The sequence below is a fragment of the Felis catus genome, chromosome A2 (assembly GCF_018350175.1).
Source record: "Felis catus isolate Fca126 chromosome A2, F.catus_Fca126_mat1.0, whole genome shotgun sequence".
NCBI classification, from domain to species: domain Eukaryota; kingdom Metazoa; phylum Chordata; class Mammalia; order Carnivora; family Felidae; genus Felis; species Felis catus.
Genome location: NC_058369.1, coordinates 168,936,506 through 168,961,688, shown reverse-complemented (window position 1 = coordinate 168,961,688; position 25,183 = coordinate 168,936,506). Strand labels below are relative to the sequence as shown.

The following is a 25,183-nucleotide window of genomic DNA, read 5'->3' as shown; positions in this document are numbered from 1 at the left end:
ATTGTCCAGAATGTTCAGAGTTATCTTTACTCTGACATGCTTTATGAAGAAATCTCCATTACATAAGAAAAGGATGTGCCTGGTAGTTAGGGAAGAAGATACTCCGTAGAAAATCACTAATTATTAAAATGGAGTTCCCTAGGGATGGACATTGTCTTCTCTGGCATGGGAATAAAACAAAGCAGCTCTGTCCACGGCCCCAGAGTCCACTCTGGCTGTGGCGTGGCAGGACGGCCGGTGGGCAGCCTGGCAGGACAGGCGCTGGCTGGAGCCCCTGGTGCCCTGTCCCGCTTGGCTCCCACGGCCCGGAGGGAGAGCCCCTGCTCGTTTGCATCAGAACTGTTTGCTCTTAGAAAACACTGTGAAGTGCAGCTTTTATAGGTAATGACCACAGCTGTGGGGAAGAAAAATCCCACCGTTCTGTTCGTGTGAAGTCTCACGGGATCCTCCACCACCGTACTTTAAATCCACTATTTAGGGTAATGTGATCATTATATAAATGTTACATTGTTTTGATCACTTTTTTTGAGTGCCAGTTCCCATACCCAGCAGATGGTCATTCCTGCCTTCTTTCACTGTGTTAAACACCAGACCAGTTCTGTTGAGGTTTGCAGGCTGTTTCCCTGCTAAGCCTGTAATAAGTGCTCATCCATCCCGGCGCATTTGCATGTAGTCTCCCTGTGTCCTCTCCTTGTTGGCATCGACGTGGTGGAGACAGACGAGAAAGCAGAGTGTTTACTGCCCTTCACAGTTTGCATCCAAGTGTCTCACGTCAGACTGTCCTCGTCTCACCTCCCCGCGGAAGCCCACGGAGTGCACACCCCACTTCTCCTCCAGTGCCTTTCAAGCTCTGAAAATTGCACTTCACTTGCACTTAGCTCAAAGCAAAGTAAACGTACTTTGTGCATCCCTGTGTTTTAGTTAAGGTTTTTGACAAAATGCAATTGATCTGTTTTTATACTGGGAAGATGTAGTTGAACACTGTGTAATTATATGCAACTGTACTCTTTCAGTGAAGGTTTCTTGACTAATTTTAACTTCATAAATTCTTAATTTTTCTTAAAATGTTACTTAACCTTTTGGCCAGTCTTCCAATTCGAACTCTGACTTTTTCCGTTAACGATCTCAATTTGGGGAAAGTTGTTTTGTTGTTATTTAACCTTCCTGTAGAATTTCTCATACAGTAGAACTTTTTGGTTTTTAATCACAGTAATGTTTGTTTTACAGTCTTTTATAATGCCTGATGGAAGTGAATTTGTTATATATTTTAGGATACGGAGAATAGTATTAAGTGAATTGGCAAGAAAGAATTAGGCCTCTTTCGAAGTGTGTATTTTGTCATTAAATTGAAATTTGAGTAATACCACGTAAGCAAAACAAAAGCAAAAATGAATTTATTAACCTTTTATTAAAATGGCACTCTGTGCATGAAGTATGCTCTGTCTGTCAGAGGCAAAGGATCTTTGCAAAACCGCTGCCCTCTCGGGTGTTTAAGTTAAACGACAGCGTTTGCCCACCGGTTCTCCTGCGTTTCTGTGGGATGCTTTGACTCTGCCTTTTGCAATCCTGTTTATTAGTGCTTCTTGTGCGTTCACTGACCGCGGTCCACCATTCTTTGCTTTCTCCTCCTGTTTCCACTCTCCTAAGAGTATCTACGAGGGAAACTTTGGGTGTGGCTACTTAAAAGAGAGGCGAGCGTCGGGACTAGTGTTTTGTGAAAATACTACCTCAGTCTATAGAGCACTATTTGTGAGTTCTCCAGTGTTCTTTCTTCCTTTTGTTTTAATGGAGACTGCTAGAATGTGGGCTGGAACTTCTAATGCCATCTATTCAATGGTGGAATGATGTGGCATGCTTTTTTAATTTTCTTGCATGATTTCAGTTACTGTGCGTGTGTTTCTTTTGTGCTTGTTTTGTAAAAGTAACACCGCTGTAACCAACTTTGGTGACTACATCTGATGATGAGATGAACAAATCTGGTGAGTCGTGAAGAATCCTGACATTCCTAAGCTGCTACTGGTCCGTAAAAAAATAAAGATAAAAATTCTTCTGAGGGGAAAATGAAACCATAATAATTAAAGCCGATTTTCTGAGGGTTCATCTCAATGTGAGATGTAAATGTTTATTTGCAAGCTTTCAGAAAACGTCCTTAGATCTCCTTTTCCCTCCTGAGGAAACACAGAAGTGTCAGAACTTGGCCTTCCTTGAAGTGCCAGCTGTACCTGTGGGGATGGTCAGTGAAGACGGATGTCCACCTGTTGCCCTGGAAATGTGCCTTCTCCTCTTTTTAACCAGAGCTCCTAAGGGAGAACAAAATACATTGAGTTTATGATTCAGCTTCTTTTAAGGAACTTAAAGAATATCCAGGATAGGGCAACTGAGCATTTCTAACCCACTTATTTGGGAAGCTGACTTTGATCTTCTTACGTCTGTTTCCTGGGGTCTTGCTCTGGGGCCCTGATTCCTGGTACTACTGTTCTTGGTGCTTGTAGCAGACAGTTGTTTTTACTTGCTGTAGGGTCAAAGAAAGTCACCGATGGCTTAGTCATTAGTCTAGAAAGTTACTCTTTCTAGGCTGATTTAATTCAATAACTTAGTGAGATTCATAAAGTTCTTCAGCCCTTGAATCTAACAGTGGTAGTAATGCTTTGTGCTCTCGAAGAGATTTCATTTCTGTTTCCACGTGCACTTTCAGTGTATTCTTATCAAAGAAGGGTGGGGCAAAAGTTGAAGAATAGGTATTTTGCCCCATTTTATCCGCAAGGGACATCGAGACCCTGATGGGTTAGGTGAGCTGTTGAGAGTCACGTGGGTAGGAAATGGTGACCATGGTCTCCTTCCTCACTCTCCTTGCTTGTTGCTATTTGAGGTGTTTTCAAAGTCAAGATGAGGTCACTGGTACGTGTTGGCAAATATTCTCTATAACTCTTGAGTTATGAAATGACTTTATATTTTGGGTGTTTCTTAGTGACGGTTGTAAGCTGCTGTGGACAACAGTGTGACCCTTCTGCATAAACTCTGTTAGTCTGCAGTGGTTTTTCTAAGTTACCTTTTCTCATTCTGTAATTGCTTTCTTTAAAGGGAAATATTTCTGACCTTGTGTCAGGATTTTTTAATTGCTTTATGATCTTGAGCTAAGACATTGCTAGCTTATCAAAACCAACTTCCCTCCCACATTATCAAAATCATACAGTAGTGCTGCTTAGTGATTCAATCATAGGCATCAGCACAGTGTTTTATGAGATTAATTTGACCAGATTTGATTGCCTTTTTTCTTTTTTAAAGAAAATTGGATTTCATCGTCAGGTTAAATCATTGCTTTCTCAATTTTCCCCCAAAGGCTAAGACTGTTGGTATTTCTGGTAAAGGCCAGCCCCGTTGGTCTTGTACCTTCTACCTACTCAGGATACTTAATTTGCAGCCCCATGCACGCATTACCACCATCTGGGAACCTTTGGCACTACAGGACTTTCTCCCGTGTGGAAACAGTCTCTTGACGATATAGACTGTCGACACTTTGCCCTCCTGTTTTGATCAGATTTGGAGCTGAATGTGACCCTGGAGTGCCGAGGGTGTTCTCTGGCTTCCAGTGGTCAGCTTTCCAACCTGGGAACCTGGGACTTACATAGTAACACACATTTGCTGAACACCTTCCAAGGGCTCTCCCTGTCCGCCCTGTTGAATCTCCCCATCACATCACTTTTCAGATAAGGAGGCTGAGGCAGCACAGAGAGTGTGAGGGACAGAGGTTAGAGACCCAAGATCGCAGCTAGTCAGTACCAGAGCTGGGCTTTGAACTCTGCCTTGTGACCCCTCCTGTCTACCCCCTGCTAGTGTAGAGTGAGGTTGTTACCACTTCAGGTTTGTGAGTTCACAGAGCTGTCCATGGGGTTTATCTGAGATGAGTGTTCACACTGTTGCCTCCTTGGTATCCGTAAAATTGGATACTTGGTACACAGTAGCAAGATCACTGGGTGTGATGATGCAAGGTGCCATTTCACTTGTAAAAAGTACAGGTGGCATTACTTTAAGGTCTTTAAAAACAAAAAGGGGGTGTACCTGGCTGGCTCAGTCAGTGGAGCGTGTGAGTCTTGATCTCAAGGTTGTGAGTTTGAGTCACACATCGGGTGTCGGATTACATAAAAATACAAATCTTTAAAAAGTCCGGGTGGCTACACTGCAGGTTATTACTGCCTCCAGTTGTGGGGAGCAGCCCGAGGCTGGAAGGTGCCGTGACGTCCGGGCCGACGCTGGCCCCCTCCCAGTGTCCCCATGTGATCTGGCCCGTCTCTCTTTCGAGCCTGTGCAGCCCCCCACGATCTCACAGCGCTTCTCTAGCTCTGCCACCCACACCACGGCCTCTCGCCTCACTTTTGCTTTCGTTGTGCATGTTAGAATGAGATGTGCATCACACCTACCCAAAGTGAGCTTCAGCAGAGGTTTCCGTGACACCTGAGGGTTGGCGGTCCTCACAGGTCAGGGCGGTGGTTCCCAGCCTCACCTGGCCCATCTGGTGGGTCCAGTGTTTAGAGCTCCACAGGCCGCCTCAGTGGTCTGGCCTTTATGTCACATGAATTCCTTTTGGCCGGATGTTCCGTCTTCTCATCTGGCCCAGCCTGCCATGGCCACCGGAGGCTGGGAAGCTGGCTGTCCATCTTTCTTCACCATCATGTCTGCTGTTTAATAAAAACATAACAAAAAGCAGTTTGTCATTTGAAATTAATTACAACCGAAATGATAAAATCTTCCATGTTAAATGTCAGTCCTTGAAGGAGCTTACAGACAGCTCTGCCTTGTCCTCTTGAAGGCAAGAAAGTAATGATATGGGGAAAAAAAAAAAGTCAATGAAACTAGGACATAAAACCCGTAATAATAGAACTTTAAAGCCAGGATACACTTTTGAAACAAAGTGTTCAGCCCCTGCCTTCGATACTCGGGAGAGAATGGCAGTGAAGTGGAAAAGGCCCACTTCTGCTGTGGTTTTGCACGAAGGTAAAGTTCACAAGCAAGGGAAGGGTCAGCTGCTCGTATGGGGTGTGATTTGGCTTGAGAGCCACGTGGGCATCTTGAGCCCATCCACTTGTACGTCAGATAAAACCTTTAGTGTTGTCGTGGGTGACGTCTTCATGAGTTTATTCAGGTTAAGAATAGTAAACAGAACCCTTTCTTAAAGTGTCACTCCGGGATTTTTTCAAATCCCAAAGACAAGAGGGGTGGGAGTGAAAGAACAGTAACCGTAAAGGATCACAGTAATCAGAGGAAATGTATTTTGATATTTATAGATTAAAGGTTTATCCTAAGATAAAATCTTGGGCATAAAGAAGAATTGTATGTGCTACAAATGATTTTTACTGTGTCATTCTTGTTGGTGGTTTTCATTTAAAGATTTTTTTGTTTGTTCTCATAAATTTTCGTGTCATTATTAACCTTACATAAACTCCTCATTGCATGTTTTATTAACCCTTGGTATATTCATTTTCTTCTGACTTGAAAGAGTAACCCATTAGAATTTAACCCTGATGTCTTGAAGAAGTCTGCAGTTCAGAAAGCTTTAAAGGTAAACTAATAGTTTCCCTTTGAAAACTTAATTGAAACATATTGAAAGAGATGATATTTTAACTCACATGGGTTTATTGACAAACTGCCTCCCATACTAATATAGTAATTAATTGTCTAGTTGGATCCTTTTTTGTTTACCCAAGAATTACTAGTTAGAAGAAATTAAGTCAGCTTTGAAGATAAATTTTATAAAGTACCAATATGGTAAATTAGACTTCTGTTTTGTTGGCCTCAGGCAGCAGTATCTAAGGTACTTTTAAATCCTCTGCATTTTAATTGGATTTGAATTGGTGAAAATGGTGAAATAGAAGGTCTATTTAAAAACATAACCAATCTTTAGATTATGATTTCAAGGTATTCCTTGTGCACTGTGACTATCCATTTAGAAATCACCTCTTCCAATATGCTGAGTTAGGGCCGTCTGAGTCGGTGACCTCATGGCTTTTGGTGCTGCTGGGTTTGGGTGACAGATCTTTTGAGAAGCTTTAAGTTTCATTAAATGAGGTATATTGAAAACTAAGCTCCACTCCCTAAAACAACATGAACATGTATTTTCTGGCCAAATTGTTAAAAGTTTTCTATGACTTACAGTGTTTTATTATTTTTTTTCCAATTCTTTCGAACATTTTAGGATCAAATATTGGGGCGGGGGGGGGGGATTTAAATATAATGGTCTCAAGAAAATTCTGTCCGAAGGAATGGTTTTGAATCAGCTTCATCTAGAAAAAGAAGTTAAATTTTGAGTGAAGAAGACTGACAAAATGTCTGCTTTCCGCTGTAAATGTATTAAGTCCTCACCTGTACTGAGGCCATGAGGTGTGACCCAGCAGTGAGTTACTCCTTTGCAGTAGTGGTCAGCACAGTAGTTGAAGTAACCGCTCCAGTAACACTGGAAGGGATTAGATCAAGTCTTTCCTCACCGTTTCTTTGATGTCTGGGGATCATTGACCAGCGAGATGAAACGGTTGCAATGAAGGCTCTAAGTCAGACTGTTTGGGTTTGAACTGCAGCCTTGCCCAACTCCTCAGTATAACCTGTAGTGAGATGTCCGGTCCTCTGCTACTTATAGACTGGAAGTGATAGGATCTTTTTAGGAGTATCGACTAAATTAAATAAGATCATGCGTGTAAAAAGTGCTCAGTGTAGCTAGCATAATGTGTACATTTTAATTGTTATTTTACCATTTCATTTAAGTGTAACGGCAAGACCTTGGAAATGGCATTGTGGCCATTATTTAGACGTGAAAACCAAAGTTCAAATAGATGAAACATGTAGGTCTCAACAATCAGTTGTAAACCACTGAAACTTAATTCAAGACAGTCTAACTTAAACTCACATTTTCGGGATGCCTGGCTGGCTCAGTAGAGCGTGCGACTCTTGATCTCAGGGTCGTGAGTTCAAGCCCCACGTTGGTTGTGGTGCCTACTTAAAATTCATATAAAAAATTAAAAAGTAAAATGTTAAAAGATAAAATAAAAACCCATACTTTCATTATACCTGTGTATCTGACTGGGGCATTGTGGTACAAGACTTAACGATTTAACGTCTTTCATAGAATCTGGAACATCATTCGTTTAAAAATACACCATTATTTTAGGTGCCACTAAGAAAGAAAAGCTGCATTAAGGTTTGATAGTGTTTGTGTCTACTGGAAGAATTCTTAGACTCAGGATAAATACAGATTTTTATCATGTCATGCACACAACAAAAGGAAGATAGAAGCAAAATAAATTGGTTAAGGCAAGAACAACTGTGTCCCAATTGGGATCCGCCCGGAAACAGGTCCATAAATTTTTCAAGAGATGTTAGAAAGGTAAAAAAAGAAAAATTGTGTCTCAAAATTGATAAGGCACAGTAACTTTAGGAGTGAAACAGCTGCTTTTTCAGAGATGAAGTGACTTACCCTAGCTAAGAAGCAATTTCTGTATCAAAGCAGCTGCTGTATCAGAGGACGATTTCATTCCCTCCAGCGTAGCAGAACCCTGGCCTTGGCCCCGCGGCTCAGCACCTCCAGCCAAAGTGGCTCCACAAAGGGGGGCGCCCTCACTGGAGGCCAGCCCCCGTCCTGGCCACCCAATTGAAGGGAAGTTGGGAAATAGAATTTTCATGTGCAGAGGACTCGTGCCCACCTAGAACTCCAGGTTCCAGTGGTAAAGGAAGGATTTAGGCGAAGAGTTCGTATTCTCTGCCACAGTAGTTTATAACCTTGGATGTTTTCTTTTTTAATGGTGTTTATTTCGTTTTGCAGAATTTATTCACACCAAAAAGATGAACCAGAAAATAGATTATCACCGTATGTTTGGGCTAATAATATTCCGATAATCCTATGAATTTGACACCTATTTCTATCATTGCTGTAGTGTTAAGGATTGACTCTAAAATTGTTTAACAACAACAACAACAAAACATTTTTGTGACCTAATTAATTCCCACTAACACAGATATTTAACTGCATCTTCTTGTGGGGCTAAGTTAGAAATAAACCTCATGTCCCATGTATGTTGTGTCCCACTATGTTCTCTCACCTGTCTGCTCAGGTATGCTTCTCACCATTTGTTTTCTTATTCCTGAGTTTCTCTCATTATATTTGTATCTGCTTAATTTAATGCAGTTCTAGATTGATGTTTATTCTTCCAGTCAGAATTACTTAGGAGCTGGTAAGCAAGAAGTGATATCTGATAGCTACATGTTTGCACAGAAGGTACGAAGTTAAAAGTGTGAAGATATGTCTCTGATACTTTGTAGTGTGTTTATTATTCCCACCAGGGGGCTATTATACAGAAGTGTATGTTCCAGATGTTTGTCCTTCCTCATGCTTTTGTTTCCATTTGCTGCACTTACTCATTTTCTTATCCTAGTAACATGAGTTTTGAGAGCTGGAATTAGCATTAAAGATATTTAGAAGTTTGCATTTTTCCAAACTAGCTTGCTTTAAAAATAAAGGGCCTTAGCATTTAAAAATCATATGCAAATAGGAATTTTCTTAATTTATTTCATGGTAGACCCAATTATGGCTTTGGATATGCTCAGCAATTATTTTCCAGTTAAATTGTTCCCAGATAGTCCCTGTAACTGAAGTGTCAGAATTAATTAGAAAGGACTATTCATATGAGCCACTAATTTCATTTTTAGTAAGCCCCAGTTCAAGATGTATGTTTACTTATTTTGTCTTATTTTTTGTTTGTTTGTTTGTTTTTGGATAGTCAGGGAAGAAAATAAACAGCAATCCAAACCCTCTTGTCCAGATGTCAGTTGGACACAAGGCCCAGGAGAGCAAGGTGAGGAGGTGCTGACCGGTTTCCTATGATGTCACTGTTACTGGTCTTAGGTGGGGACTGTCAGCGTGCTGCTAGTGCAGGCGTGAGGCATTGATTTCCGTATCTTCCTCTCGTTTTCTCAAATCAGTTAGTTCCCAGATAACGAGCTTCTTTATTGGGTAACGAATGTATTGTTTAAACAGTTTAAAAATATCAACAACAAAAAAAAGGGGGGTGCCTGGGTAGCTCAGTTTGTCTCTCTTTCTCTCTCCCCCTCCCCCTTCTCCCCCCCCACTCCTCTCCCCCACTGTCTCTCTCCCTCTCAAAAAATAAATTTTAAAAATGACATAATATGCTTTTGCTTGATTTCATGGATAAATGACATGCTATAAATTTCTAAGTTTTCTTTGAATGCTCTATAAATATTTTGTTTGAAAGATAACCAGCAGTCCTTAAAATTCAACAAACACAATTCTGTGGCATTCAGAGGGCATTGCTGTTGTTGTAATGTGTTCCACTTTCCTAATTTAAAAGAAAATATTTCAGGGATTATTTACAGTTACGGGCCATTGTTCGCTTTAAAATGTTCACAATTTAGGAAGCTTCCTGACTTCTAGCATTATGTGGTCCCTGGGAAAATAGTAGAACAAAGGCCAAACCAAGCAGATAAACTCTTGTCATTGGGATGGGCTCAGAGGTTGGGATTTCATAACTGTCAATTTCCCTGACACACTCTAAAAGCTTTGGACTGTCTCCATCTTTGAACACTTTTCACAATTAACACACAGCACATGCTCAGCAAATAAGTGTCTTGGAATTTAATTAAAGTCCTAAGCTTCCAAACACAATAAATGAATAACCACAGTCTTGGTAGCTCTTTTCCACAGAAAATACCACAGAGCTGATACTTGGTTATTTCTTTCAGATTCGGTACAAAACCAATGAACCTGTATGGGAAGAAAACTTCACCTTCTTCATTCACAATCCCAAGCGCCAGGACCTTGAAGTCGAGGTATTTTATTTGCATTTTTTTAATAGATTTGTTGAAATATAACCAACGTACAAAGAGGTGCCCAGATTTAAAGAGTACAGTTTATGGACTCATCACCATAATTGATACATCTTTGTCAGATTTATCCCTAAGTATTTCATACTTTTTGATATATAATTTTTTTTCAGTTTTCAACTTTTGATTACTAGTATCTAGAAATGCAAATGATTTTTGTATGTGGATATTATATTATTGTATTTGATTATTCTCATAGCTTTTTGTGAATACTTTAGGATTGTCTTCTACCTGGTAGCCATGTTGTCTGCTAATTATGTCACTTCTACTTCTGTGTGTCCGATCTGGGTGCCTTTCACTTCCTTTTCCTGCCTCCTCTTGCCCTGCTGGGCCTGCCGGCCTCTGGAGCGAGTAGACCTCTTCCCCTCCCTTCCGACCTCAAGGGGAAAGCCTTGAGGTTTCACCATTAGGTCTGTTGTCTAGGAAGCTTCCTTCTACTCCAACTGCTAGTTTGCTGCGTGTTTTTGTCATGAATGGATGTTGAATTTTCTCAAAGGCTTTTCTGTAACTATTTCTATAACTATTTTCAATAACTATTTCTATAACTATTGAGATGATGTTCATGTTTGTAAACATGGTGGACTATATTGTTGATTGTCGAATGTTAAACCTTACAGACCTTTGTTTGGGGATAAGTTCCACTTGGTCGTGATGTAGTATCCTTTTTATGTATTCAATGTAACTTGCTAACATTTTGTTGAGTTTTTGTATCTTAGTCATGAAGGATCCTAATCTGTAAGTTTGTTTTTTTTCTCAGGGTAATGCTGTCCTCCTAGAATGAGTTGGGGAATGTTCCCTTCTTTGCATTTTTCTAGAAGAGTTTGTGTAGAATTGGGCTTTCTCCTCACGTGCTTCAAGAATTCACCAGTGAAGCCATCTAGGCCTGTACTTTTCTTCATGAGAAGGCATTTAAATATAAATTATATTCCATTCGTAGATACGGATTTATCTAGGGTATCTCTTTTTTTCTTCATGATTTTTGATATTTATGCTCTTAAAAAAAATTATGTTTATTTTTTTGAGAGAGAGACAGAGTGAGAGCAGAGGAGGAGCAGAGAGAGAGGGAGACACAGAATCTGAAGCAGGCTCCAGGCTCTGAGCTGTCAGCAGAGCCCGACGTGGGGCTTGAACCCATGAACTGTGATGATATGACCTGAGCTGAAGTCAGACGCTTAACCGATTGAGGCCCCCAGGCACCCCTGATGTTTATGTTTTTTAAGAAATTCATCTATTTCATCTAAATTGTTGAGTTCCTTGGCACAACATTATTTAGAATATCCCTTTAATGTCTTTTTAATGTCCTATAATAAACATTAATAAACATTAAAAAAATTTTTAAAAGAAGTCAGATGCTTAACTGGCTGGGCCCCCCAAGTGACCCCACAGTGCGTTTTTTGTGCTCATTGTAGCTGTGCAATGAGGAAATGAGAGATTCGTTGGAACCTCACTTACTGTAGCATTCTGTGTCTCTAAGAGGTTTTCTACTGTGTCCATCATTTATGAGAATACTACTTAGAAAGAGATGGCTGAGATGTTTTTTAAAGACGGGGTTTTGGAGGAGCCTGGGTGGCTCACTCAGTTTAGCAACCAACTCTTGATCTCAGTTCAGGTCTTGATCTCAGGGTTGAGTTCAAGCCCCATGTTAGGCTCCGCTCTGGGCATGGAGCCTAGTTTAAAAAAAAAAAAAGACTTGATTTTGGACATTTCTCCATTTTTTTGTATTTTTTTCTTTTAATGTTTATTTTTGAGGTAGAGATGGAAGCCTGGTGGGGAGGGGCAGAGAGAGAGAGAGAGAGAGAGAGAGAGGGAGGGAGGGAGGGAGGGAGACACAGAATTGGAAGCAGGCTCCAGGCTCTGAGCTGTCAGCACAGAGCCCGACATGGGACTCGAACCCACAGACCGGGAGATCATGACCTGAGCCCAAGTCGGCGCACAACCGACTGAGCCCCCCAGGCGCCCCTCTACATTTTCTGTCTTGACCCTTCAGAGCTAAATGTGTTCTGTGTGTTCCACAGGTCAAAGATGAACAGCATCAGTGTTCTCTGGGGCACCTGAAGATCCCTCTCAGTCAGCTGCTTACCAGCAATGACATGACCATGAACCAGCGATTTCAACTCAGTAATTCAGGTCCAAACAGCACTCTGAAGATGAAGATCGCCCTCAGGGTACTGGAGTCTCGTGCAGCGATTACAGGAGTGGGGGGGGGGGGGGCTGGCTGACTCCTGGGTGCTGCTCCAGAGTGTAGTGAAGGGCATGGGCCCTCGTGGAGGATGACCGCGGTATAGCTGCGAGCCTGGAGCCAGGAAGGCACTTGTCTGGGATCGAGGAAACCACTGCTGACAACTATAGGCGCTCAGAGGAGAGAGAATTGAGGCTTGGACTTAGACATTTGCCCCAGCTGGTATTTCCAGATTGCTTGAGCAGGCCAGGCTAAATTCTCAAAGGTCATTCAGGACAGAAAATTTAATACAGTTCTTCAAGATGGTAGAAATTACAAACAGACTTTTTGTACAAAATAGACAATGACTCTTGTGAGTGCCTAAGGAAATATTCAAAATAAAACTGGCAAATGGATTGGAAAATGCTAAAACTCACTAATTTTTAAAATGCAAATTAAGGGGCGCCTGGGTGGCTCAGTCGACTCTTGGTTTGAGCTCAGGTCATGACCTCACGGTTCGTGGGTTCTAGCCCCACGCCGGGCTCACTGCTGTCAGCACGGAGCCTTCTCTGGACCCTCTCTCTCCGTCTCTCTCTGCCTCTCCCGCACTCATGTGCACGCATGCTCTCTCAATAAACATTGTTTTAAAATAAAATAAAATGCAAATTAAAATGAAGAACCCACTTTTTAAAAAATCCAAGCAACCTCGGTCTGTGGAGGGTTCAGTGTTCATGATCTCTTTGCACTTGGTTCCAACTCTGGAGATAGGCAGTTTCTGCAGAAAGGACTGCAGTGTCTGCAGACCATGGGGTCATAGAGACCCTTGGGCCAGGAACCCGTTCTCTGGAGATCTGACCTTCAGTAAGAAGACAGAATGCAAAGAGGCCATGAACATAAAGATGTTTGCTGCAGCTTTATTTTTTACAAGGAGGGAAACTTGACACTGTTGCAGTAACCCTGGAGTGCAGGGTTTTGGGGTGTGGGCTCTTGTTCAGTGGAATGTTGCACACCTTACCACTGGCTGTGAAAAGCCAGCGAAGTGAAGGGCTCACGTGCTCACACAAGCCGAAGGACATGAAGGCCGTTCCGGCATTCATGCTGGGTGTGTGCAGTAGCCCACTGGGGAGGGGGCCCTCACCTCTCATCCTTTCTTGGGGGCGCACGGCTCAGGCTCGCCCAACAATGACATCACCCCCACAGCTGTGCAAGCATGCACGCAAACGGAAGAGGCTGAAGAGAAATTATGTTTACATCATGGAAGTGATAATTTTGATTACTTAAACTTTCCTTTCTCTTCTTTTTTTTTTAAAAATGAGAACTAAGTCATTTTTTTTTATTTTTTAAGTTTTTGTTTTTGAGAGCGAGAAAGAGCACAAGTAGGGAGGGGCAGAGAGAGAGAGAGGGAGACACAGAATCTGAAGCAGGCTCCAGGGTCCGAGCTCTCAGCACAGAGCCAGATGCGGGGCTCGAACTCATGAACTGTGAGGTCAAGACCTGAGCTGAAGTTGGGTGCTCAACCTACTGAGCCACCCAGGTGCCCCTCCTTTTTCTACTTACTATAATGTGGCATCACTCCAATAACAGAGTAGCTGGACATATAGACTAGACTGTTTATAATGTTTTTGCCAAGTTTTAAATAGACATTGGCAAGTGAATATATCTAAAGCCATTCATATACCAGGCCATTCTAGTGTCACTGATTTTAATTTTGTGTTTATTTCCACTTGCAGATACTCCACCTTGAAAAGCCAGAAAGGTCCCCAGACCACCAACACTCAGCTCAAGTAAAGCGACCCTCTGTTTCCAAAGAAGGGAGAGAAATATCTGTCAGATCTCACGCGTCCGCATCGCCGGGCTCCGGTGATGGCAGCACAGCCCCGTGCACACCAGTCGTCGGGGGCAGCGATAAGCCTGGCGTGGAAGAGGGGGCCCAGCCTGTGGAGGCCAGCCCCCAAGGCCCACGAGACCTGGGCAGGAGCTCGTCCAGCCTCCAGACCAGTGCCACCTGCTCCCCCAGCCACATCTCCGTTAAGGAGCCCACTCCAAGCATAGCCTCAGACATATCCCTGCCCATCGCCACCCAGGAGCTTCGACAGAGGCTGCGGCAGCTAGAGAAGTAACCAGACCCCTCCTTTGTCCTTGTCCAATCAGAGCACACGTCTCGTGCTAACGTCGTCTTGAGTTAGCCAAAAGAGCCTGAGGTGTCCCTGCCCTTTTGCTCACTGAGTGTTTGCCTTTTAAAATAAACCTGCCATTTCTAAGACCTGACTAGGGACCAAGAAGCAGTAGGGTTCGGGGTGAATAGAAGAGGGTCTGAGCCCCTGTGTGCCCGTCCTGAGACCAGGAGGCGGGACCTAGAGCTGATGCTCGCTCTTCGTGCCGTGGTTGTGTCTGTGTTGGAAGAACAAGTCCTGTTTGCTCAGTACCCCCTTACTACCACCGGTCATGTGTTGTCTAGTCTTTGGATTCATACTTGTGCTCCTGGGCTCTTCAGAGAAGGAGGAAGACAGCTTGCAGTTATCATAAGCTTCTGACGTTAGCCTCTTCCCGTCAGTGGAAGGAACGAAGTGGCCCTTTGAAGCTGTTCTTGCTGTTTGTTGTTCCGAGAGGTGTGTCGAGGCATAGGAAGCGGAGGCAGAGATGAAACGCACTCCTGGGGGTTGAGGAAGTCACACGCGTGTGACCCACACTCAGCATGCTCTCTCCTTCGTACTTTCTCAGGTTCAGCGTTCAGAAGAAAGCAATCAGTCCCTTCCTCTCTTGCTCTAGGAGGAGATAGAACTTTAAATAAGAAAGCACTTCTCTCAGGAGCTAAATTTGGGGAGTAGCCACGATGATCTTGAGGGACATTGCACCAGGGCAACCGTTGGCGGGCTTGGGAGTCTGTGCTTCAACCCTGAGAGAGAAGCTTCCTGAGAGAGGCTGCCGGGAAATCAGAGCAAGCAGTGCACGTGGGGCTTTGAGGGAGCACACGTAGAGTTGGGTCCTTACAGTAGGCTAGACGTTGCTTTGCAGAGACCACAGAATCCATGTTTGTAATGAGGACATCTCCTGAGTCTCCTTTTTACCGTGGGCCCTCACTGGGAAAGCTGTCAGTTCTGGATAATTAAGTTATGTTGAAACCTTATTTGAGATAAGAGTTTGGTTGATTAATAGAAGTCCAGATTATGCTCAAGTCCGTGGGTAATTTGATAGTTTTTGTGCCAGTTGACTCACTCCCGTTCAGTTCTGAGGAGAGCTATAACCTCTTGCTTTGTTTCCCCAGTGGGACGACACTGGGGCAGTCGCCCCTGGGGCAGATCCAGCTGACCATCCGACACAGCTCGCAGAGAAACAAGCTTGTGGTGGTCGTGCACTCCTGCAGGTGAGCTGGGCCCCCGGAACCCCCAGGTGGGCTTTAGATGAGAGGCGAATGTTAGCTCTGACATCACTAAACGGATGAACCCATTTCATTTTTGAAGGACAAAGTAATGATGTTATACTACAGACTTAGTATTCAGTGCTGCATTCTTTTTTTGTTCTTGACATTGTTTCTGTTCATAAACATTTTGGTTGCTTTGTAATCCACTCCTTTTTTTAAGTTTATTTTTATTTGTTTTGAGAGAGAGAGAGAGAGAGAGGGAGAGCAGGGGAAGGACAGAGAGAGAGGGAGACGGAGTCCCAAGCAGGCTTCATGCTGTCGGCACAGAGCCTGAGGTGGGCCTGGAACCCACGAATCGTGAGATCATGACCCGAGCCGAAATCAAGAGTCGGATGCTTAGCCCACTCAGCCACCCGGTGCCCCTGTACTACATCTTGAACTGCTCTACTGCAGTTTATACAACATTCCATATTGATGGATGTTTAGATTTTCCAAGTTACATGTAACATGGTAATGAACATATTTTTCTCGAAGTGTCTCTTTGAGATTAAATTTCCAGGAGTAAGTTTATGTCAGTAATTCGGAGGATCTCAAAAGGTTGATGGGATCATGACAGGTATTGCCAATAGTCTTTCAAAACTATTTCTGGAACATGCCAGCTGGCATTGGTACCCAGGGTACAGGTGTATCTTCTCCTGCCCCCATCAGGAAGTTTATTGTGCAGCGTACTGATTTAGTAAGTGTAACATGAGCTGGCAGCATTGCTTTAATTTGTCTTTGATTAGTGATGATGCTATGGAGCCAACTAATTATTTCCCTTCTGTGTGACTTCTCTCAGTAGTAGTTAGGATATAAATGTACGACATAAGTATTTGGATCTTATTAAAGGCTGTTAGAGGGGCGCCTGGGGTGCTCAGCATTTGACTCTTGGGTTGAGCATTTGACTCTTGATTTCAGCTCAGGTCATGATCTCACAGTTTGTGAGTTCAAGCCTCATGTTGGGCTCTGTGCTGACAGCTCAAAGCCTGGAGCCTGCTTTGGATTCTGTGTCCCCCTCTCTCTCTGCCCCTCCCCTGTTCATGCTCTGTCTCTCAAAAATGTGGGTTCTATCTTTCTCACTCTCTTTCTCTCTCTCTCTCTCTCTCCCCCAAAGTAAATAAATAAACTTAAAAAAAATAATAAAAGGCTGTTAGAAACATAGGAAATTATATAAATGTAGACTTCAGTTCTGAACCTATTTATTGAGCACCTTATACATTCTTGCTGTGAGATAATTACTGTTGTAGAGGACTCTCAGCAAATAGTCCCCTAACTAGATTTTCAGGTTGATCGGTAAGTGAATAATTTGAAGTGGTTGCATATAATTAACTCCCAGACTCTGTTTGGCTCAGACCAGGTGTCCGAGGAGAAGAGCAGCATGGGCTGCACAAAAGGAGGTGAAAGGTTTAGGTGAACGAAGGGTAGAGAGTTGGGGGAGCAGCTTGGCAGCACTGAGGATGGGGTTTCCCTTGGTGTGAGGCCAACCACATCCCTTCCCACTGGGAGAAGCTGGACATTAGAAACAACAGCTTCCATTTTCAAAGCAGAGCAAGTATCAGGATGTCCCCCAAACTCTGGGCTCAAGAAACGGAGGTGAAAGTTGCGTTCGCCAACAGGCTAGCACAGGGTGAGGACAGAAACTCACTTTGCTCCTTTCTGCTTCTCAGTGGTGTAAGTAAATATAAATCAAAGTAGGAAGTTTGAACGTGATGCTAACGGTCATTTTCCTAGATTCTAATATCGAGTGTTCTCTGGTTTGTGTCGTAAGAAATCTCATTGCCTTCTCTGAAGATGGCTCTGACCCCTATGTCCGCATGTATTTGTTACCAGACAAGAGGAGGTCAGGAAGGAGAAAAACACACGTGTCAAAGAAAACACTGAACCCCGTGTTTGACCAGAGGTATGGTGCTCACTCAAGATGGGTAGGCTGTCGAATTCAGAAATTAAAAAAGGCTTGATCAATACCTTTGAATGACTAATGCATTTAAACCAACACACTGTTGGGAAGTATCAGTGAAAAAACTCCAGATTAGCACACACGGACTTGTTAACATAAATAAATGAACATTTTGAACTTGGTCTAGAAGTGGCTAAACATAGTAAGTTCAGGCTGTACACACTGTGGAAGGGAAACTAGTGATTGTGGACCTCGCGGAACTTCCATTCTGGGCGGTTGTATCTATTGATTTTTCTGACTTAGAAATAAAAACTAAGAATTCAACAATAAGTATATTTTAAGTTTATTTTAAATAACAATAAGTCTGTGACATCTTAAAATACAACATTCTTCTGAAAAACAACTAGTTTCCAAAACAATGAAAAAGTGAAAAGAATGGCATTATTGTCTAACATTTTCGGAGATCCCTTTAATGGTCTGTCTTAGTAGAGGTCATATCTGCTTCTGCCATCGGTGCTGATCTCCAGAGAGCACCTCGAGGACCTCCGGGGGCCTTGCGCTACCCTTAAGAGCTTCAGTCTGCAAACTCGTTACCTTACGTTACAGTGTCTACAGCTAAAAAAAACCAACAGCATTTTGGGAAATCATAAAGTCAAAGGGTGTCAGAATATCTGTCACTTTTGTTTACATTTATCTTTAAATGGACTGGTTGTTTCTCATATGTTCACGCCAGCAACTCTTTTTAAATCACAGACAGAAACTGACAGGAGGTGTGCACCAGTCCCTGGTGTGAGCACATTTTGACAGTGTTCTCACTTAGTTGCAGCCAAAGTTAGGGATTCGGAAACGCCCCCCCGTGCCCCCTGCAAGTCTGGGATTCTAGCTGCTGAAGCTCCCTGAAGGCTGGTCACATTCCAGCCACATCCCTCCCAGGCCTTAGGCCCTCTGCCCTCTGGTTTGCCAGAGACCCTGACTCACAGTGGCTGAACTCCAGCCAGCGTTGAGGACTTGGTTCCCTGGAGGCATTTTTGTTTGTAGCATCTGACTTCGGCCATTAAAAAGTGCACTGTGGATCTTTTCCCTTCCATGAAGCTGTATCACATACTACTTTTCTTTATTTCACTCACCCCGGCTTTGTTATCACTGCTCTTTAGTCTTTTGGCCTGGATGAGAAAACCAGTGGGTCCTACCTACATCCACAGTCCCCCATTGTAACTACTAGGAAGAGTCAGGGCAGACATTCAAAGAACACCCGTCCCTATACATGAGGGAGCCACAGGCAGTAGGGTCTTTCGCATACTTAGTGTTGTTTTATTTGATTTTTTTTTTAATTTTTAGTTAAATTTTAGTTGACATGTTACTAAATGTTAGTAATTAGTAATATTAATGCAGTGTTGGTTTCAGGGGTAGAATTCGGTAATTTATCACTTACATATGGCCTTTCACATACTTAGGAGGCCAGAGTCTTCGGTTATGTTTGCAAAATAAGGGAAACAAAAATTGTTTTTGAGTCTTCATGAAATGCCAGATCCTAACATTGAACAGAACTCAATTTTATAATAAAAAAAACATAACATTTAGAACTGTCTCGTAAGCAGAAAGGTTGTTTTTTGGTTATAATGAGAATACAACAACATTATGGAGAAATTTAAGGGAGGTCCTCTTTTTCCCGTGTCAGCTTTGATTTCAGCGTTTCATTACCAGAAGTACAGAGGAGGACACTGGATGTAGCAGTAAAGAACAGTGGTGGCTTCCTGTCCAAAGACAAAGGGCTTCTTGGCAAAGTAAGTTTAAAAAATAACCGTGATCGGTTCCTGTATCTTATAAACATTAAGCACTTACCCAAAGGGCATTGTTTTAGACCATACTTAAATCAATGGAAAGGGGGGGACTTCCTCTCTGATTAATGCTTATTTATAAAATAGTGGACCATGAAAGGCCATGTCATCTAAAATATGAGTACATTTTGAAAATTACTTTATTTTCATTGTTTTTACATAATCATATTATTGGCATGTTACTCACACAAATGCTGTGAACATATAGTTGAAGAAAAGATTAATTTTTTAATTAAAGAAATGTTGAGTCACATTGAAAGAAAACATGAAGGAAAAATATTCTCTTGCAGTTCTGCCTCCTCCACTAACCAACTATTCTTTTTCTAACAAATTAGTGCCTTTATTTCTCTGAATTTATTCTGGTCTTTGTCAGAATTCACATGTAACTCTTGCATAAGATTATATATTCTTTAACATTAAATGTACACAGAGGCTGAGTTAGGGAAGAGGAGTTTTGAATTATGTACCGCTTACAGATAATCCGGATCCACTGTGCTGGCACTAATGGAGTGTGAGCCGATATCCCTGTAAATTATCAGCACTGATCCTTCTTCATAACTGAACTTTGAGAGACCTGGATACAGGGCAGAGCTCTTGGATGTGATCCGCCATATCATTCATGGGGGGTCATCAGGGCCAAAAACACTGACAGAGAGAGACTCAAAATAACACAGTGGGTTCCATACCGAGGCAGCAGGAGGTCAGAGAGATCGGGGCTCCACCCGCTGTTACAGGTGTCGTTTAACCCACAGGTGTTGGTCGGTCTGGCATCCGAAGAACTGGCCAAGGGCTGGACCCAGTGGTGAGTGTCCCAGCACGGACGAGCCCCGTGTGTCTATTCCACAACACTTTCCCCGGTTGACCACATGTCTCTTGTCATGTCCCCATGCACCCCTAGGTACGACCTCACAGAAGATGGCACGAGACCACACGTGGTGACGTAGTCCCTGCCGGGCACGAGGAGCCCCGCCGGCGTGCCAACCACCTTCGTGCGCTCGCAGCGCACCCTCCCACAGACGTACCAATATTGTTTTTATAATTTCAATGTATTTAGTTATACATATCTTAATAGTTTTATAAAACATGTTGACGTTTTAGGCATATTTGGCCAATATTATCATTAAATTTTATATGTTTAATTTCCTGTAGTATTTGCCAGTTATTCTAGCATATGATAGGGTAGTAGTTAGTTACTGTGTCGCATAAGGCTGTATGTCTGTCGTATCGATGAGGAAGCAGATCTATGTATATGCTTTACTGTTGCCTTGTTTTGTACATCGCTGAGGTACACTCTGCCATGTAAATAGACTATTTTTTATAATCTCTACCTGCTGGTTTGAACTCTGAAGAAAATGGATTAAGGAAATATATTTTTTTTCTAAGACTTATTAAATTCTTATGACACATAACCATTTTGTCTTCACAGGAAAAGTTCTCAGTGACCAATTTTGTGGTATTTTCTTTTTAAAAAGAAAAGCTGAAAGACTAAATATTAAATAAGTATAGTTCTGCCCATCACGAATGAAGAAAATATTCAAAATATTACCACTTTTATAAATATAAATATGTATTTTTGAGAAGTCAGATGAAGTGCTTCTAAGGAAAAATGTGTAACTGAGTAATACATAATACTAAGAGGATGTCATGTCATCATGGTGCACTAACTTGAAGTTTCTTACATGAAATGTCTTAATTGCTTGATAGAATGTATTCATGAAATAGTATGCAGATACACAGTTATACTTCCTAAAATACAACCCAAATTTTCAGTGTTAGCAGTTAGGCTATTGTGAAATAGTCGGTCATAAGGTTTGTTAGTTTTCAGCGTTTTCCCAGCCTGTGAAGACAGAGACAGGCTCACGTGGTCACCATAAAGTTTGTGGGGTGGATCTGGGTAAGGAGGAAATTGTTTTAAAAACCAACAGCTCATTCATTCACCAGTCAGTGTGACATCATACGTTGACAGAACCCCTGAGGTGGCGTTGGCTTCCTTTTGCCCAACACAGAGGCCACTGTTGGGGCCACAGGGTTCCAGCACGGCGGCTGGTGATTGTAATTAACCGTTTCCGGGGTTTCCTCACTTTATGCCGTGACTGACCTCCGTATTGGGATATTGTTATACAGTTTTTGTTTTGCTGTTTAGATTACTAAGAGCATGTTTTACATCCTCAAGTCCCAGACCTCTTGGGGGTTGAGGCTCCGTGGCAGTGTCTAAGCCGTGCACGCCTGTGAGAAACACGCACGGACTCAGAAAGAGTTTTCAGTATGTTAAGCTGTATGGTGCAAATGAGTCCTTAGCTATCAGAACATTCTGAAATCATGTGTGAGGACATTGGGGAAATCGAGCTTTGTGGTTGAAACTGGGGATCTTACCATGAATCACTCCACGGACTCGTGGGCGGCCCGTGTGACCAAACACACCAAAGTGCCTGTGGTGGATGCTGGTTGTTACCTTGCGTACTTCTGCCTGCCAAAAGATCTTACCCTTCTCTTAGTTCACACTTTAAACCGGAGGTTTATATATAATGGAGCCTATAGCCTCACAACACAGTTCATGTAATCATAAAGACCAGTGTAATCTCCCTGCTTCCTACTTGATGGAACTTCACTATAAAGCCTCATTATAAACCATTTCCCATGTTAATGTACAGGAGGAAGTGGATGAATATATTGGTGCCCACAAAACATTTAACTGCGGTGGTGTTTCAGCAGCGCGATAAAGGCAGGTAATTAGTAAACCTAGTCGTCGGTCCATGGTATTAGATTTATTGAAGATTTTTTTTCAATTGAGTCTGTTGAAGGGCCTCTGGCATAATCTATAAAAAGCGAACGACCGCTCACTGGAATTTACAATACCAGTAATTTTTACCAACATCCTGAACATCTGGGTTTTGCCTTGTGCTCACCTTGCGGTATGTATTCACCTTATGCAGCGCTCTAAGCAATTAGGCAAAATAAGTACAAGGAAGAGTATAAAGCCAGTGGCAGCATGACACCCGCCTTGTGCCGCAGGGACGGAGGAGCCTGGAGATGGACCTTGGCAGCGGGCTTCCTTCTCTTTAGAAGGAAAGGGACGATCCTGAGGACGTAAAACAAAAAAACCTTTCCAGGTGTGATTCTGTCCTTCATGGCCAAATGAGCGGTCAGTGGGAAGCTCTGGTATTCCGTGGGAAGGACTGAGAATTCCGCTCACGGCCGGACTCCGCACTCCAGGGTCCCCAGATCGGCATCCCTGCTCCTTAATGACCGATTCGTCTAGGAAAAGGGAACGTTAACTTCTCTGTACTGAGCCGAATCAATGGGAGGAAAATTAACTTACACAGATTTGAGTTCTGTTTGTCCATGTGGGTTGCTTCTCCTGTGCCTTAGCGTACGGAAGTGTGACGCCGGTGTTTCCAAGTTCCAGATCGTTGCTGTACTCACGGCAGCTCTGTTCTGTGCTACGAGATAGTGTTCGTCAGGAGGTCAGCCCTTTTTCTTCAGGAACCGAAGCTCAGTGGAGACCAGCGTATATGCGCGTTTATACTCGGGCTGTCCGCCACTGCAGATGGAAAACAGCAGAGGGCTTTTTTAAATTGTTATTAGAGAATGTCCTTTTTGATCAACTAATTTTACATGACAGTGCATGTATTTATTCAATAAACTCTTACGTTAGCTCACTTGTGATTTGTTTTTCCTTTGTCTTTTGAAATGAAATTTTTAACGTGTGGTCAAATAACTTGAAAAGTAGTAAGTAGATTCTTTATACATGCTATTTGTGAGTTCTTTCATTTTCAAAGGCACATCAGGTCGTTGATACTCGTCTCTTGTTCCCATCTTGGCTCTTCTCTGCCCGCCTTGGACTCGGAGTCTTGAAAACACTCATCTGAAAGGCCATCGCGAGTAGAAAACGACGGTCTTCTTTGTGTGCTTTGTAAGCGGAGTCCTGAGAAGAGCGGACGAGAGGCTGGCCGAGGCAGGAGGGGGGGCCCCGGAGGAGCCCCCCCTGCCGCGGGGCGCCCGTGGCCACACGCCTGGCCCTCCGGTTCTCCAGCCAGACCGTAAATGCAGACGGACGCAAGTTTTAGTCCCGGTCCCTCTTTTAATGTTTACTCCGCATTCTGCTTGACAGCCGTCGACAACTTGGTGTCCACGTTGATGTCTGCAACGCAGACTCTGCTGCTGGGCTCAACACCCGCCGACACAGCGCCTCCTTGTTAGCCCTCTGCACTGAGGGGCCCGCGGTGTTTCTGTCCGGCTGCCGGTGTCTGTCCGGGAGCTTGAGGTGGAGACCTCGGCCGTCCCTCTGCCTTCCTCCCACGTGCAGACCCCAGGCCCTTCGGTTCAAGTCGAGAAGACGTCCGCTTTGCTAGGGGCCCACGGCCCTGCCCGTGCTGCCTGCCACCCCCAGCGCTGGAGCTGCGGCCCCTCCCCCTGCCCCCTCCATGCCGCAGGCCGGGCGGTCTTTTAAAACACGTCTCCAACTCACTACCGCTCTCCCATGCTCTTGGAATAAAGCCCCCCCCCCCAGCATACCACGCCCTGAGACCTTCCCAGCTGTATTTCCTTCCACGGTGCCGCTCACCCCTGACGCTTCCTCTCGGTTCCACAGACTTCCCACCCTCCTTCCCATCAGTACCCCAAACCTGCCCTTCCCCTGCCCCTGGCCTAGCTGACTCCCACTGCCCTTCACTTCCTGGCTTGGAGTGGATTTCCCCGGGTGTCCCGGACCCACACCCCCGCCCCCAGTTACAAGGCCTCTCAGCACCGTGCTGCTTCCAGTCATAGACTTAGCATCACTGCAGTGCTTTGCTTTATCTTTTTTACAGTGTATTTTTGAGAGATAGAAAGGACGGGAGAGGGGCAGAGAGAGAATCCCAAGCAGGCTCCATGTTGTCAACGAAGAGCCCGACACGAAGGTGAGATCACGACTGGAGCCGAACTCAAAAGACTGACACTTAACCGCTGAGCCACCCAGGCGCCCGTGGTTCTGTTTTATTGAAAACCATTTCCTGGCTGCGCTGTCAGCTCTCAAGGGCACAGATCGTAAGGGTGTCACCTAAATCTTTTTCTAGTTGCTTATCACTGTGAACAATCAGATGCTGAGTAAACTAAGGCTAAAGTCTGGCACAACCTTAACATTAATTTGTCTTAAGTTTCCACTTAAAGACAAACACCTATTGACAGTTTTTAGTGAAGTCTAAAGAGAAAGGTACTGACAAACGTGGAAAAGAAAAATACTGCAACAAAAAGCCAACAGTATGATCATCTGAGCAACAGTTGAGCACAAACGTAGGGAAGGAGCCAGGAGGTCTACCTTTTTTGGTGTTATTCTGGAAACCCTGGGCAATGTGATACGAAAAGAAAAGAGAGGTTACATTTTGTACGGAGGAAGTCTTTTTTCTTTTTTTTTTTTTAACACTTTATTTTTGAGAGAAAGAGCACAAGTATGGGAGAGGCAGAGAGAGAGGGAGACAGAATCCAAAGCAGGCTCCAGGCTCTGAGCGGTCAGCACACAGCCAGACGCGGGGCTCGAACTCACAAACCGTGAGATCATAACCTGAGCCAAAGTCAGACACCCAAATCGACTGAGCCACCTAAGCACCCCAGAAGTCATTTTCTTTCTTTTTTTTTTTTTTAACATTTATTTATTATTTTTGAGACAGAGAGAGACAGAGCATGAACAGGGGAGGGTCAGAGAGAGAGGGAAACACAGAATCTGACACAGGCTCCAGGCTCTGAGCTGTCAGCACAGAGCCTGACGGGGGCTCAAACTCACAGACCGCGAGATCATGACCTGAGCTGAAGTCGGCCGCTTAACCAACTGAGCCACCCAGGTGCCCCCAGAAGTCATTTTCAAATACAAGATTGTCTACCTGCAAAACCTAAGAAAATAACCTGAAAACTTACCAGCAAGTATTTAATAAGAGGCCAGTCATAAAAACATAAATCTCAGTGTCTCATACATGATTAGTAGCTCCTAGAAAATGTAATGAGGGGCGCCCGGCTGGCTCAGTCGGCGGCGTGTG

General features: G+C 43.6%; 1 protein-coding gene across 4 annotated transcripts in view; it reads left to right on the top strand.

The window, feature by feature from the left end:
- The window catches only part of ESYT2 (extended synaptotagmin 2), an 82,075-nt gene extending 59,241 nt beyond the window's left edge, over positions 1–22,834 (top strand). For 2 of the 4 annotated variants that reach the window (XM_023250834.2, XM_045053093.1), the window contains exons 14-23: positions 1,648–1,749; positions 8,763–8,837; positions 9,742–9,828; positions 11,898–12,047; positions 13,771–14,156; positions 15,306–15,404; positions 17,209–17,340; positions 19,016–19,121; positions 19,928–19,977; positions 20,074–22,834. In XM_023250834.2, coding sequence (XP_023106602.2) covers positions 1,648–1,749; positions 8,763–8,837; positions 9,742–9,828; positions 11,898–12,047; positions 13,771–14,156; positions 15,306–15,404; positions 17,209–17,340; positions 19,016–19,121; positions 19,928–19,977; positions 20,074–20,119 — 1,233 coding nt within the window. In that variant the 3' untranslated portion in view covers positions 20,120–22,834. Of the gene's footprint in view, positions 1–1,647; positions 1,750–5,494; positions 5,558–8,762; positions 8,838–9,741; positions 9,829–11,897; positions 12,048–13,770; positions 14,157–15,305; positions 15,405–17,208; positions 17,341–19,015; positions 19,122–19,927; positions 19,978–20,073 lie in introns of all 4 variants that reach the window. The other 2 variants (XM_023250835.2, XM_023250836.2) reach the window with 2 other exon arrangements.
- The last annotated feature ends 2,349 nt before the right edge of the window (positions 22,835–25,183 follow it).